This window comes from Dermacentor andersoni, chromosome 1 (genome assembly GCF_023375885.2).
Source record: "Dermacentor andersoni chromosome 1, qqDerAnde1_hic_scaffold, whole genome shotgun sequence".
Classification (NCBI taxonomy): Eukaryota; Metazoa; Arthropoda; class Arachnida; order Ixodida; family Ixodidae; genus Dermacentor; species Dermacentor andersoni.
The window spans coordinates 394,181,055-394,195,876 of NC_092814.1; the positions used below are offsets into that span (position 1 = coordinate 394,181,055).

At 46.5% G+C, this 14,822-nt stretch overlaps 1 protein-coding gene across 1 annotated transcript; it reads right to left on the minus strand.

The window, feature by feature from the left end:
• Nucleotides 1-9,648: 9,648 nt before the first annotated feature.
• LOC126518553 (uncharacterized) lies at nt 9,649-14,496 on the minus strand. The gene is made up of 2 exons (XM_072284142.1): nt 12,310-14,496; nt 9,649-9,807 (listed from the first exon to the last, which is right to left on the minus strand). The coding sequence occupies exons 1-2, from the start codon at nt 14,494-14,496 to the stop codon at nt 9,649-9,651; spliced, it is 2,346 nt and encodes a 781-aa protein (XP_072140243.1).
• Between the last annotated feature and the right edge of the window lie 326 nt (nt 14,497-14,822).

Sequence of the window (14,822 nt, forward strand, 5' to 3'; positions counted from 1 at the left end):
GGGTACACTTTTCTTTCTAATCTATATTAACGATCTTCCGAACTGCGTTCTTTCCTCTTCCATAAAGCTTTTCGCGGATGACTGTGTTCTTTACCGTAAAATTACTAATCCTTCAGATTCCCAAGAGCTGCAGGACGACCTTAACCCCGTAACTGAGTGGTGTTCTAATTGGCGCATGCAACTAAATTCAAATAAATGCAAGGCCATGCGTATATCTCGTAACACTGCCACGCACACGTATTTTATTAACGGTGCACCTGTGACGTCAGTTACCTCTTACAAGTATCTCGGCCTTCACATATCAAATAACCTTTCTTGGCACTCGCATATTGACTATGTTACTAAAAACGCTAACCGCATGCTTGGTTACTTGCGCCGTAATTTTAGCTCTGCCCTTTCTTCCCTGAAGCTAACTCTTTACGAAACTTTAGTTCGCTCCAAATTGGAGTATGCTTCAGCCATTTGGGATCCGACTCATTCTTCATTAGTTTCCACTCTTGAAAGTATTCAAAACCGCTGTGCACGCTTTGTCTTATATAATTATTCTCGCTATGCAAGTATCTCTTCAATGAAACGAACTCTTAACTTACCTGATCTTTCTTCACGCCGCAAATATTCCTGTCTCTCCCTTTTTAACAAAGTATTTCACTTGAACCCCCTTTTAAAAGAAACCCACCTTGCCCCTCCGTCTTATATTTCGGCCCGCACTGACCACAGCCTTAAAATCGGGGTGCCATTGTGCCCGTACAAACCGGTACAGTGACTCATTCATCCCTAGGACAAGCACGGACTGGAATCGCCTTGCCGCATCAATCGCACTCATCACCGACTCTACCAACTTGAAGACCACTGTTCAGAATGCCTTTTGTTAATATTTTTGTTAATACTTTTTCTTGTACTTTTACTGCATTACTTCTTTTGACTCCACTCCTTTCACGCCTTCGAGCCTTGAAAGTATGTGACATAAATAAATAAATAAATAAATAAATAAATAAATAAATAAATAAATAAATAAATAAACTCACTAGCATGACTGCAGAGGTGATGAAATTCATCGAGGAAGTGGGTTTCCAGGTTGTGACGAACAACCACCGAACAAATGTCTCGCTATTTAATAGCCTTTCTAACGACAGCACGCTTTCCCACGTGGTACCTCACCCGGTGCATGTAGGTGATCCGCCTTTCTTTTCTTTTGATCAGAACCATCTGATCAAGAATCCCTGCAACAATTTTTTGGAAAGAGTGCTGTTAGACGGGAGTCAGCTGATCGAAGGCGCCATCTACATGAAAATGTGTTTTAAATATAGTCTCAGCTGCTGGTGAAGCCAGTAAGATTCCTCACCCGTGCACATGTTGAGCCAAATAACTTGAAAAATAGAAAGTGCTAAGTGTGAAGCAAGTCTTCTCGGAAGTTGTTATAGCCACGTTAAAATTCCTCCAAGAAAACCCAAAGTCCCATCCTGACGCTGGAGAACTTTAGAACTGCCTCGCAACCATTTTTTTATATAAGCGGTAGCTAAATGGTACGTCATCCACGACATTGGAGGTTGAAAGCTGCGCAGCGAAGAGGAGGAGCCCTTCTACGTTATAAACAAAAAAAGGATGTCATGGATGGAAGTGCAGTTTATCACCTATATTGAGGATTTACACCTTTCTGGTAGCCGATCAAACCAGAAGATCAGAAATGAGACTTACGAGGCGACGTTGCTGACAACTATGTCCACAGTGGCAGTAATAGAGTACCTCCTGGATCATGCGAAGTAAATTCTCCCCGCATCGGCATTCAAATTTTTCATGGTGCAGTTATGATTTGATACTTCTGCCGGGCCGACTCTTCCCAGATTCCGGTATGTTCTGACTTGGGGATTCAACAGCGACCTCGTGGAGTCGTTCTTCTGATGTCTCAGGCAATTTAATGGTGGCAATGACAAAGTCGATGCTCGGGCAGCTGTCTTCTCCGAGGAGAAGCTTTAAAGGTGCGAAATGTTCTAAATATTAGCAAAGCATAATTTTGTTTGCACCTCTTTTTGTAGGTCCGGATCCTGCATGCGGCTAGGACAGGCATAGCACCGTCCAGATACGAGTCCAATGCTGTTGTCAGCCTGCCAGTCAAAGACAATGATGTTCCCGATTGTCCAGTTGCAGTCGAATCTGCCACCAGGCAGCTTTCAAGCGAGCTTGAGTACGTGAATTACTGCTCACAGATGCAAGATGAGCTTGAAATTGTTCCAATCACTTTTTCTGCCGGCTACTTCGCCCATGCCTGTGATGAAACGGTATGAACTCGAATGTTTTAAAGGTCACGTAATGTGAAAGAACTGGTTTGTTCAATTACGTGAGCTGCATTCAGCCTCCCTAGCTTTTATTTTTATCGTTAGACACATTCGTTAGGCAAAACAGAAACATTATTTGCGGTTCTAGAAAAAAGCAGATCCATGCCTCATGGCTCAGTTTTGCAAACGTAGCTAGTGCCACACATTGCTGTTTTGATTAATCTTAATTTCCTTGAATTTGACAGCTGCTATGCCAGCAATGCGTGATGCTGCTGCGAGTATCGAACCCGACAGAGGGAGTTTACGGGTTGATGAAGAACCTGGACAGCGGGCACCTGAAATACCGGACACCAGAACAAGTCAGCATCTGCAAACTGACATGCAATTTCAACAGAGTAATGGAGTCGGTGGATGTCATAAGGAGTGGAAAGCCATGCACGTTGCCCCTCTCAGCACTGCTGGCGCACTTCACCCTATGTCCCGCGTTAATGTGCGAAACGAACGAGCCAGAGCATTCCAAGAAACTTCCCGAGATACTTTTGAGGAACTCACTCTGACCTTTGCTCTGCAATGGGCTTTTAAAGCTGGTTCAAAAACAACTATCAAGAAGTCTCGAGACTGTGAGATGAGTCAATGGGCTTGATATAAAGGTATATGCAGTGCGAAAAAAGAAGGAAGAAACAAGGACAGGGAAGAAAGCTGACTTAGTTTTGAATAAATTTGTTTTGTCTCTTTTGACCCTATTCCATGTTCACTGTTGGAATTCAGCATGGAATGAAAGTCACCGTGCAGTGAAATTTCTTCTAAGTGACTCGAATTCACTTCTATGAGATGGTCGCAGACATGATAAGCATTAGTTTGTAGCTGTGGTTTGTGATATAATATTTGCACTACAAACATGTTTGGAGACTCGCATAGCGGAATAAGTTCGATCTTATGCTGCTGTAATTAGTGGCCGCTGCAACTTTCGAAGTCATTTTTTATACGAGTGTAATCATCAAGTCTGAAGGGACAGACTAAGAGACAAATCAAGAATACTGATATATTAGGGAACGCCTCCAGAACCATCAGCTGTGATCCTCTAGGAGACTGGCAAACCATGTCCGCAATTACTTGTTCCATGAAAAGCGATCGGTGCGCGAAGTCGTATCTGAGCAGGGCAAGCCCGAAAATTCCTTAATAGCTCCAGCTATCTTTAAGGGACATTGGATCTTGGTTTCTCAAACAGAAACCGAGATCGAATTAAGCCAGGCCTACGTTAATAAACCGGCCGAACAGAAAAACACCCCACGCAAATCTACCCGCAAAAAGACAAGTAAATGACAGACATCGCAAATCAATAACTCTTCACTGCCACGAAGCACCGAATTCCTAAAGGCTAGAAAACTTACCAAAAAACATGTGAGCTACACCTCCCATCTCAAAACCTACACAATCTGCACAGAGAAAAATATAATTCCTAAAGGTCTAACATTGAAGGCTGTACCAGCTCTAGGAACACTCCCACCACACCATAAACCAAACTGGCAAACAACATTGCACAATGCCTCACTTTCACTTTTGAATATCCTCAAGGAACACTGCGAAGAACAAATCGAAACTTTTAGCCACAGACTTCGGAACATAACCCTGACACCAGATGAGAAAAAGGATTTAGAACATTACGACGAAAAACAGTCTAGAAAATTGGTTCAAAAACAACGGGAAAAAGCAAACTTTAATAAAAAAACAACCTTCCAGCCAAACAGCCACCACACGCCGACAAGATGGACCTCGAGTTTGGAAGTACCAGACGTGAAGGAAACTTCCACAGAACTAAACCGCTCCAATGTTATAGACATTTCAAAAACATTAAGTAAAAAAGAAATAGACGTACTCAGCAAGGGCCCAAACTTTTGTCCCACGAACAACACAATAAATGAATTCGAGCTTCACAAGGACCTCTCAGAATTCTCCCGACGAATGCGTATCCAACACTTTTTCGCAGACACACCACACGCCGGGACGACACCACTTAGAGTCCAATCCATTTGGACTCCCGAACCAGAACAAGCCATAGAACTTGACATGTACCTTAAAACTGTCACTATAGAAATTATAAGCCAATTCAAGACATCTAAGCGACCTAAAAACTTAACTGCGTCGGGCGGGTCATATCATTTCAAATCTTAGTTGCCGGAATGACATTGTTATTAAGGAAGCAGATAAGGGTGGAAGTATAGTTATTTGGCCAGTAGAAAAATACAAGCACGAGGCTTACAGACAACTAAACAACCCAGAACATTACCGCAAACTAGATAACGATCCGACATTGTCCTACACAGTGACAATTACGAACAGGCTGAAATCACTTTTGGCTGATGAATTGATAACACCGTCAGAATACAAATTTCTTAAGCCAAGCAACAAAACTGCCGGGCGTTTTTACCTCCTTCCAAAACTTCATAAAATTCCATCCGCTGAACTATACACTGCTATTATCCCAGGCCGTCCGATAGTATCAAACAACACCCCGACAGAGATCATCTCCATATTCCTTATCCACTGTCTTGGTGACTTGCCAAAAGCACTTCCGTCATTTGTACAAGATACGCCTCACCTGCTGAGAATTATAAAGTACATTAATACTAATGGCACACTACCCCACAACACAATTCTCGCAACACTAGGCGTCACGGCGCTGTACACCAACATTCCGATCCCTGATGGTTCATCTTCGATAAAACAAACGCTGTCTAAACACAATGCACAACACTACTGAAGTCTACTTGTCTCTAATTGAATTAGTTCTAACACATAACTACTTCGAATTTGAGGAGAGTTACTACCTACAGATACATGGTACAAGCATGGGTACGCCTTTCGCACCAACCTACGCGAACACATTAATGGGGATTCCAGAAACAGATTTCCTATCGCACTGCACTACCAAGCCCCACACATACCTACGGTACATAGACGACATACTCATAATATGGGGACATGGTCAAGACAGTCTAGATAAATATGTAGCATTTCTAAACTCTGTTCACCCAACAATCAAATTCACATCAGAATCCTCAACTGAGCGCATAAACTTTCTGGACACAATATACATTGACAATGGTGAGCTAAAGACAACGCTGTATAGGAAACCTTTCGACAAACAACAGTACCTAGAATATACCAGCCACCATCCCAGACATTGCAAAAAAGGCATCTTTAAAGGCCAAGCCACACGACTACGTCGCATTTGCGTTGAAAACCAAGACTACATAGATAGAGTCGATCACCTTAAAAAAACCCTATCAAACAGGAACCACCCAAACAGTGACCTTCAAACAGCCTACATCGCTGCAACCAAACTTGATCGAGCCGAGGTCCTAAAGCCCCGCCCGAGGATCACAAAAATAACAACGCCTCTTCTTACTACTAAATTCTCAAACGCACTCCCAAACGTGAATAACATCCTTTGGACTAACATCCAAATACTGCCCAATTCTCACCAGCAACCAGAAACTGAATAAGATTTTTCCCGACCCTCCCAGATTAGCCCACCAGACGCAACACTAATTTTAAAGATGTTCTTGTGCACGCCAAACTACAGACAAAGAGGAAGTTGGGAACCAAACCCTGTGGCCGCCCCCGGTTCTCTACATGCAAACATATTCAATCTACTACTACAGTAAAACGTACAGCGTCTAAGTACGCACACAACGTAACTTCGGCTTTCACCTGCACGTCAAGCAATGTAGTCTACTGTCTAGAATGCGCCGCTTGTAGCAAACAATACATAGGTGAGACTGGAAAACAAATTCATACAAGACTCAACGGTCACCGAGCGGACACAAAACACAATTTACCCAAAGCAGCAGCCAGCCACTTTAATGAACATGGTCATATATTTGCCAAAGCAAGGGTCTATATACTACAAACAAATTTCCGTTCTCCTCGCGAAAGGAAGTATACGGAATCATACCTCATACACAAGTTTAATTGCCTACACCCGACAGGAATTAATTTGGCACGCGGCAACTTAGAATATTTAAAAGCGGTAACTTAAATCTGAAATTCTCATATCATCAACCAAGACACAAAACACATTATGCCACCAGCTAACCTTAATTCTTAACCTCACCTACTCTTCCATTTGGAAAAATTGTTTCCTGCCTACTACTCAATTTAATATACTCTTTCAGGTTTTTACGTCTATATCAACTGTACGACCCCCTTCCATGTACACTTGCCCCCGCCCGCCTCTGCGCAAGTCACCCTCCTCTATGGTATTCCGGTTTCGGTCCCCCCTTCCCTTCTTTTTCCCTTCCTTTTTTTATGTATATATTTTTTTGAAGCCCCCTCATCAACACATTCCGAAGTCAATATGCCTTTTTCGGCGCCTCAACCCAGAGTATCGCCATTTCTGGATTCCGCCGTAACGGCAGCTACGTTGAGCGACTGGGGCAATGCCCCTTGAAAGACCATGCTGCTGCCTTTCAGTCACCCCATACATTGCACCGCAGAATCCTCGTCGCCATCTTAACTATTTCAAGATTAATCGACGTATTGCTGCTATGCTACTCAAGTCACTCTTTCAACTCATGTTTTTTTTTGTGTGTTTTATTTTTTATTTTTTTGTCTTTTGTGTTACTCGCGCACTGACCACCTCACCGGCTCTTCTAATGCCAGAAAAACATGCCGCCAACGACACCCCTGAATGCTTCCTAACCTCTCGTATTCCCAACACGCTCCCAAGCCCCCCCGTCTTTCTTAAAATTTTGTTTTTATCTTTCTTGTTCTTTCTCCCTCCCCCCTTTTTTTCTGTCTTGGTGTCGCCCTGGCTTGCCCCCCCCCCTTTTTTTTTCTTCCTTCTTTTCTCTGCTTTTCTTTCTTTTCTTTTCTCCCCGCCTTCACACTCTCCCGCTCTTGTGCCCTCGTCTTGGGAACAAAGCTCACAGACGTCGGACGACAGCGCTCGTTTCCTCTGAAGTCTCTCTAAAACCAGCCGCCAGCGAGAACACTCCCACGTGAAGTCACTGCACTAACCCTTTAAACCTAACACGCCGAGGAATACGAGGCCGCCTTTGACGAAGATGGGTCCTCCTATCGAAACGTTGGCCAGCCTTTCTGAGGCACCTTATCCCTGCTTACAAACTTCATACCACAGTGTGCTATTCCATCCGTCAGCCCCTTTCTTATTTTTGGCTGTAGGTCAGAATGCACTCACTCCACAGGCCGACGGTAGGAATGTATTGCGGTTGGATTTCTGAAGCGTAGCAAGTGGTTTCCGTCGACGTCGTCAGGAAAAGCTTCAAGAAGACTGAAATATCTAACGCACCAGATGCAAGCGAAGATGACATGTTATGGAATTCAGACAAAGGAAATTATTCCGCACTCAGCGATAATGAGTGCATGCTCACTGATTCTAAATAGGGGGAAGAGAGGAGCGTGCACGGCATCTCTGTCAATAAATTTTTGTGTATGTGTGTACAGTTGATGTTTTTCGCCCATTCATTAAAAAGGTGTGTAGGTAGCTTTTGGCTTTATTTTTGAGCACAGCTCTTAGGAGCCCGTTCCTGCATTGAGCGTTGGCATGCCTCAGCATCGTTCTTTGGCGTAACCGAGCGAACGAGCACAGTGCGAGATCAAAGTGAACGCAGAGCGCAGCGGGAGATGAAAGACGAGAGAGCAAGGAGGAAAGCGGAGGAGAAGGATGCAGTGAAAGCATGAGGCAGAAAGTGGAGGAGGAGAGTATGGCGAAAGGGTGAGGAGAAAAGCCCAGTTCCACACAAGACTAGGTGATGGCGTCATACTATCTGTATATCTGATTGCATGCGTGATACGAATTGTGTAGTACTTTCTGGAAGCCACGCAATTACAATTACACGGGAACCTTCGACAAGTCATAGAAAAGCTGACGTGCTTGACCCGCACGTCAGATTTTTGCCGATCGCCGACTCTTCTCGCCGGTATCGTCGTGTCTGAGTATTACTTGATTTGAAACAATTTACTCCATTTGCAACCTGCCGCACGAGACAGACTGTCCCTGCCATCCAACATATTGTGAAATGGAAACACGTATAGCGCTGCTCTCAAATTTCGCATTAGGGAGTATCGTAATTGTCGGTCCATTTTTGCTACTGCATTTATTGGTAAATGTCAGAGTGGCCATACTCTTGACATACGTTCAAATTTAGTGCGACAGCATGTGAGCCGAAAATTTTACCCCTCGTAATGAACGCACCCCAAACTTCGAGCTGGATTTTGTGAAAGAAAAGTGTGTTCATTACACAAGTAAATACGGTATGTAAATTTCAATGGCTCAGATTCATTTAATTTAGGCAGTCCTAAAACATTTCAACACCAGTAAATATTACATACGAAAAAATGTTGCTGACTAGAAGACACTCGACAAAGTTTGCACTGTGGTTCGCGTGCCTGCCTAAAAAAAGGCTAGTCGTAAGGAATATCACGACAGACATTATTACACATACAAAATTGTGCGCACAGCCATATCTGAAACCGTACAATGACACGAACAGCAACAACCTGTGGGGAAACACCTGCAATAATAAGTTAGGAATTTGTGCTCAGGCAGAGTGAAATGGCACAAATCGTACGTTTGTGGTTGACATAAGGATCTCCTGTCCTGACATCATATCGTAGCAAGATTGTATGACTGTACTCTCTTGAAACACTGCGTTCAAATCAACAAAGCATAAAAATGGTAAAATGACGTAACTACTCGTCAAACACGCAAAATACCACATGTGCTTACCGCTTCAAATACAAAATGCAGTATTGCTGGGCAATGCATGTACACAAACGTAGAGGCATATGTGCTTGCTGAATGCACTTGAAGTAGTGTGGCACGGTAAAGAAGTAGAAGATGATTGCCTTGATTAAATAAAATTATAGGAAAGAATACTGGAAATCTAAATACACCGTGTTACATACGAGACCTTGGGTGTACCCACTTAAAAGAAGGTAATTAGCAAAAATAAGAATGCCTGCCTGGCAAGGAAGAACATAGATACTACAGAAGAAAACATGCACGCACACCCACATACACATAAGAGGAATTAAATACACCATGCTAGGAGTTATAAGCTGGTCTAGTCGGTTTACGACGAGCTCGGCAAACAGCCCAGATGATAGGACAAGTCGTGTATATAGAGTTAGATACAGCCGAAGCTCAACATGCCAAACACGAATGTAACGAATTACCAGGTATAACGAGGCAAATTTAAAATGTCGCACTGCTTTCAGCATGTAAGTAATATATTCTCATAACGAATATCGGATACAACAAAGTTTTTTTTTTTTTTGTCTAATAGGACTTCGTTATAATGAGGCTAGACTGTACGAAGAGGACAGACATTGCTTGCCATGTTGAACACTACGTTGGCGTCCGGGGGTTGGAGAGCACAGTCGCAGTTAACTTTTGCGCCTGCGCGGGACACTCCAAGGCCTCCCGGAGACTGTCCGGCTGGAGCACCTGTGACTGGGTATTCTGGCCCGTGATGTGCTCCGTGGTGTGCCCCACGCGTCCCTTGAGCTGGAAAAGAAGGTATACTTCAGTTAGATTTGCAAATCAACTTACTTTTACTTACCCGAACTAAATTAATATGTTGCTTTCCTACGCTGCTAGATTGCTGCGTAAGTGGTGCTGCATAACATGTATGGTCGACTGCAGGAATTTACGGACCGTGGAATCTTAGAGAACTCTGCATCTTTTTGAACAGGTTGCGACCGTAGCTAGTTAAACCATACATATCTATATAAACGGGCTGTGCTGGATGCATGAAACAAGACAGATGTAGAATAATTAAAGGCTACGACCAACGCTCTGTGGAGGTCACTTCGCGAGTGCGACTACAACAAAACTGCTGCGTGAGTCTCTTTCGGGCGGCGGCGTACACAGCGGCCGCGCACGCAGGAGCCTCGAAGGAACGATTCTCACTCGTCGGGGTTCGCTTCAAGACTGAACGTTTATTTTACAAAAGACATCGCAGTGACTAGAAAAGGAAGAGAAAAGAAAATACAAAATACGAGTTGTCCGTTGGCCGCACCGACGCCTTCGTCCTTCTCGGAAGCGCCGGCCATTCGCGCCCAGCAGGCGGTCCGCCGAAAACACGGGGCACGGATCAGGTTGCGGGTCGAGGCGCCGGTCGGGACACCAGCCCAGCGGGGCGCCGCCTCGTCCGTTCGCCGGCTCCCTCTTGGTGCGTCGCCGGGCCCCCAACCACGGTTGCACGAAACGCGCGACGGTCGCTACCAATTCTCAACAACCTCCCCCGCAATGAGCGTCGGCTCATTCCTCCCCTAGTTCAAGCGGGTAGAGGGCTTGGACCGGTCGTCTCAGCAGCTTTCGGTCCGGCAGAGAAATCTTGCATGCTCGAACTCGGCCGTCCCTTCCAGGAAACGTCTCGACAACCCGGCACAGCTTCCACATCTGTCGCGGGACCTTCTCTTCCCCGAGTAGGACAATGTCCCCTTCCTTTATGCTTCTCTCTTTGCGCTGAGCGGTAACATAAGCAGAGCGAAGCTCTAGTAGGTATTCCTGCCTCCATCGTCTCCAGAATGAATCGACAAGTGTCATACGGTGTTGCCAACGTTTTGTGAGCGCAGCCTTCGTAGATTCGCTGGAGACCGTTTCTCTAGTGCTAGGCAAACTTGTCATTCGGTGCCCTATTAAGAAATGCGATGGCGTTAGGGGCAGAAGCTCCCCCGCGTCCGAGTGAAGGAACGTGAGCGGGCGGGAGTTCACAACCGCCTCGATCTGAGTGAGGACGATAGCCAAGCTGTCATAAGGTAAGGCACTTCTTCCGAGGACCTTTGGCAGCGCTGTCTTAACTGTTCGCACCATGCGTTCCCCAAAACCGCCCCACCACGGTGCTCTTTCTACGATGAACTTCCAGGCTATGCGGTTGTCGCCCAAGTAAGCCTGCATCTCGCCTCCCTTTATAGCGTAGAAGAGCTTTTCCAAGTCTCTCGACGCTCGCTTGAACGTTAGAGCGTTGTCTGAATAAATTTTCTTGGGCATTCCCCGCCGGGCCGCGAACCTCTTGAAAGACATAAGGAAAGATTGTGTTGTCAAGTCCCTGACGAGTTCCAAATGCACAGCTCGCGTGGTGGCACATGTGAAGAGGGCTATATAGGCCTTGTAGGAATTTCCAAGCTCGGTATAAAATATCGGCCCTGCGAAGTCCACTCCAGTAATTTCAAATGGCTCTGATTCACGGATACGGTCGTATGGGAGCGGTGCAAACGGCTCATCCGCGGGGCGGCTGCTTTGTCTTTGACACGGAACACAACGACGAATGATTTTCTTCACGGCCTGTCTTGCTTGCAGGATCCAATATCTTTCGCGAAGTTGAGTCAGAGTGTCCCTTACTCCAGCGTGTAAAAGCCGCCTATGCTCCCAGGCCACCAATAAGCGTGTAAACGGATGCACAGCGGACAAAATGACTGGGTGCCGCGTCTCTTCTTTATGCGCGCTATTCTGTAGCCTGCCTCCAACTCTCAATAGGCCGTCGCTGTCAATGAATGGAGTCAGACCCGCGATGGTGGACTTACGATTAAGTGTCCCGGTAGAGATTACAGAATGGATGTCTTTCCCAAAGGTTTCTCTTTGTGATACTTTCAGCCAGTAACTCTCGGCCTGTGCTAACTCTTCCGCTGACAGGCTTCCCCTTCGCTTCTCTGACGCGTTCCGTGTGTTATGAAGAAAGCGCACAACCCATGCGGTGACACGGAGTACCCGTGTCATTGAGCTCTTGTGTTCAAGATCCATGAGAGGCATTTTGTCTACCAGCGTCACGGTGTTCAGCACGTGAACTTTACGGAGCTCTTCGGTGCTACATTCAGCTTCAGGGACGTGTGAAGGCATCGCGTCGTACGTTTGAACACCTTTTAGCCATTTCGGTCCCGTCCACCAGCTCTCGCTGATAACCAAAGGGGAGGGCAGCATGCCCCGTGTCAACAGATCTGCTGGATTTTCTCTCCCCGGGCAATGTTTCCAAACAGCGGGATCAGTTAGTGCTTGTATCTCCTGTACTCTGTTGCTCACAAATTTTGTTGTCAACGACCGGAACCTACTGAAAGCCGTGGCTTTGTTGTCTGCCGAATCGCCAGCATTCTCTTTCCAGGGAAGGGAAACTTGATATCGGCAGTTGTTCCTGGAGACGTTCTCCCTAAATTCCCGCAAAACTTGGTTGTCTTCCACGTCCGCCTCTCCTTCGTCGACAATGCCAATGTGCTCGAGCTGCCAAAACGATTTCAGTTGAGCAGCAGTGTCGTCTTGGTTTTCCTCGCCGATGACAGCCACGCGCAACACTCCCACAGTGGACACGTACGTTGCTGTTGATTCTGTGGTGTGCGTTGTCCCCTGCAGGGTCCAGCCAAAAATGGTCTCCACGGCTACGAGACCGCTGTCCAGGCGCCTGACACTACCGGTTGTGACCTCCCAGTAGAAATCGGATCCCAGCAGCAGCCCTATCTCTGCTCCATCTTGCGTACTGTCGGCGAGTTCGAGGCCTTGCTCTTCGAGGTAGTTGACGGTGGACGCTTCAGGTGCTGGCACGATGTCGCAGCAGATTTGTGGGATCTCGAGCGCTTCAACGCGGATCTTTCTTTCGTTGTGTCGACTGCACAGCCATAACTCCACTCGGCGGCACTTCATTCCTGAAGACGGCTTGTCGTTTCCAAATGTCATTATTTTCAGGGTCTCCTCTCCCATCACAGGCAGTCCCATCTTCTGTGAAACCTCTTTCTTGACAAAGGTACGCTGACTTCCGCCGTCAATCATCAGCCTGACCATCGCTCGCTTCTCCCTACCCTGAAACCACGCTTGAGCCGTCTGCAGAAGGACACGGGTTCTCTTCTTGGTGCCTTCGACTTGCAGCGAAGACTGTACGATTGTCTCAGTGAGTACAGTCTTCTCTTCCGACTTTCCTGTCACTGGTCGTCGATTCAGGTTACACAGGGCTGCAACGTGCCGGCCGGAACATCTCTTACATTTAAGCCATCTTGAGGTGCGGCATTCGTATGCTCGATGACCTGCCTTGGCGCACCTAAAGCAGAGTCTTTCCCGCTGCACAATTGTCCTCTTCTGATCCGCAGTCAAATCAACATCACAGTCGGCGGTTAAGTGGCTGCTCGCTTCGCAAAATTTGCACAGTGTTTCAGCTTTCATGACGGCAGTTAAAACCGACGCGGACGCCTTCTGTTCCGGAATATCCTTGCGGATCGGGCGACTCAGCCTGTCGGTGCTCAGCTGTTGACGGGTTCCACATTCGGCTCTCTCGCGACTTTCTACTTCGGTCTTGAGGAAACTGAGGAAATTTTGAAGATCATCTCCTGGCGCCACTGCAGATGTTGTCTTTTGTCTGAAGTAACCGAGGCAAAGCTCATTCGGGATGTTCTTCCGTAGGACTGTCAATAAAAGCACTCCATAAGTGCTCGACGCCACACCCAATGCCTCGAGACTTCGAACCCCCGTTTGTACCTCGTCATAAAGGGTCTGCAGCCTCTCGGTGTCGAGGATGTTATGGACAGGTCGGATGTTGAGCAACCTCGACATATGTTCTTCAATGATAACGTCGTCCTTTCCGAATCTTTCGACTAATGTCTTCACTGCAATTTCATAATTTCGGTCACTGAGTGGTAGCCCGTCGATAGCGGCTGCTGCTTTGCCGGTAAGATAGCTCGTCAAGTACTGAAACTTGTCAATTGGATGTAGAGCTGGATTCTTGTGGATGGTAGACTCGAACTGATTCCAGAATATGTGCCATGAGCGCAGGTTTCCGTCGAATTTGGCGATCTCTAGCTTCGGAAGTCTTGTCGTTGTCGACGGTAGCTGAAGAGTCGTCGTAACTGCATGCTGGACGGAACCTGATTGTGCGACGTGGTCAGAGTTATTTCCTGTTTCTGATGGTGTACTTGACCTCGTTTCGCTCGCGGCTCCACCTCTCAGTGCCCTTTTTATCCTTGTTTTCAAGGTGCAAATTCTCAAGTTGTACGCAGCGCACTCTGTTAATACGGTGTCGAGCTCCAGTAGGTCAACTTTCTTTTCTATGGCGTCGTTGACTGCTTTAAGCTCTTCAGCTTGCTCAAGAAGGATGTCCAAATGTTCTTCGAGCTCACCGGTTGGTGCTTCTGTCGCTTGAAGTAAGGTGCTGGCCGCTGCGATGGTAGTGTCGATGGCTTGTCGCAGGGCCGCTTGCTTCCTTTGTAGTCGCTCCATGATGCAGGCGAAGTTATTCCAGATGTAGCACTCCCGGGTTTCGGCACCAGAAAATTGTAGAATAATTAAAGGCTATGACCAACGCTCTGTGGAGGTCACTTCGCGAGTGCGACTACAACAAAACTGCTGCTGCGTGAGACTCTTTCGGGCGGCGGCGTATACAGCGGCCGCGCACGCAGGAGCCTCGAAGGAACGATTCTCACTCGTCGGGGTTCGCTTCAAGACTGAACGTTTATTTTACAAAAGACATCGCAGTGACTAGAAAAGGAAGAGAAAAGAAAATACAAAATACGAGTTGTCCGTTGGCCGCACCGACGCCTTCGTCC

Excerpts from the sequence above, each read along its gene's own strand:
- LOC126518553 (XM_072284142.1), bottom strand. The coding sequence starts at position 14,496 with ATGGAGCGACTACAAAGGAAGCAAGCGGCCCTGCGACAAGCCATCGAC. Across the intron at positions 9,808-12,309 it reads CAAAATTTGTGAGCAACAGA|CTCAAGGGACGCGTGGGGCA; the intron begins GTACAGGAGATA and ends CTTCTTTTCCAG.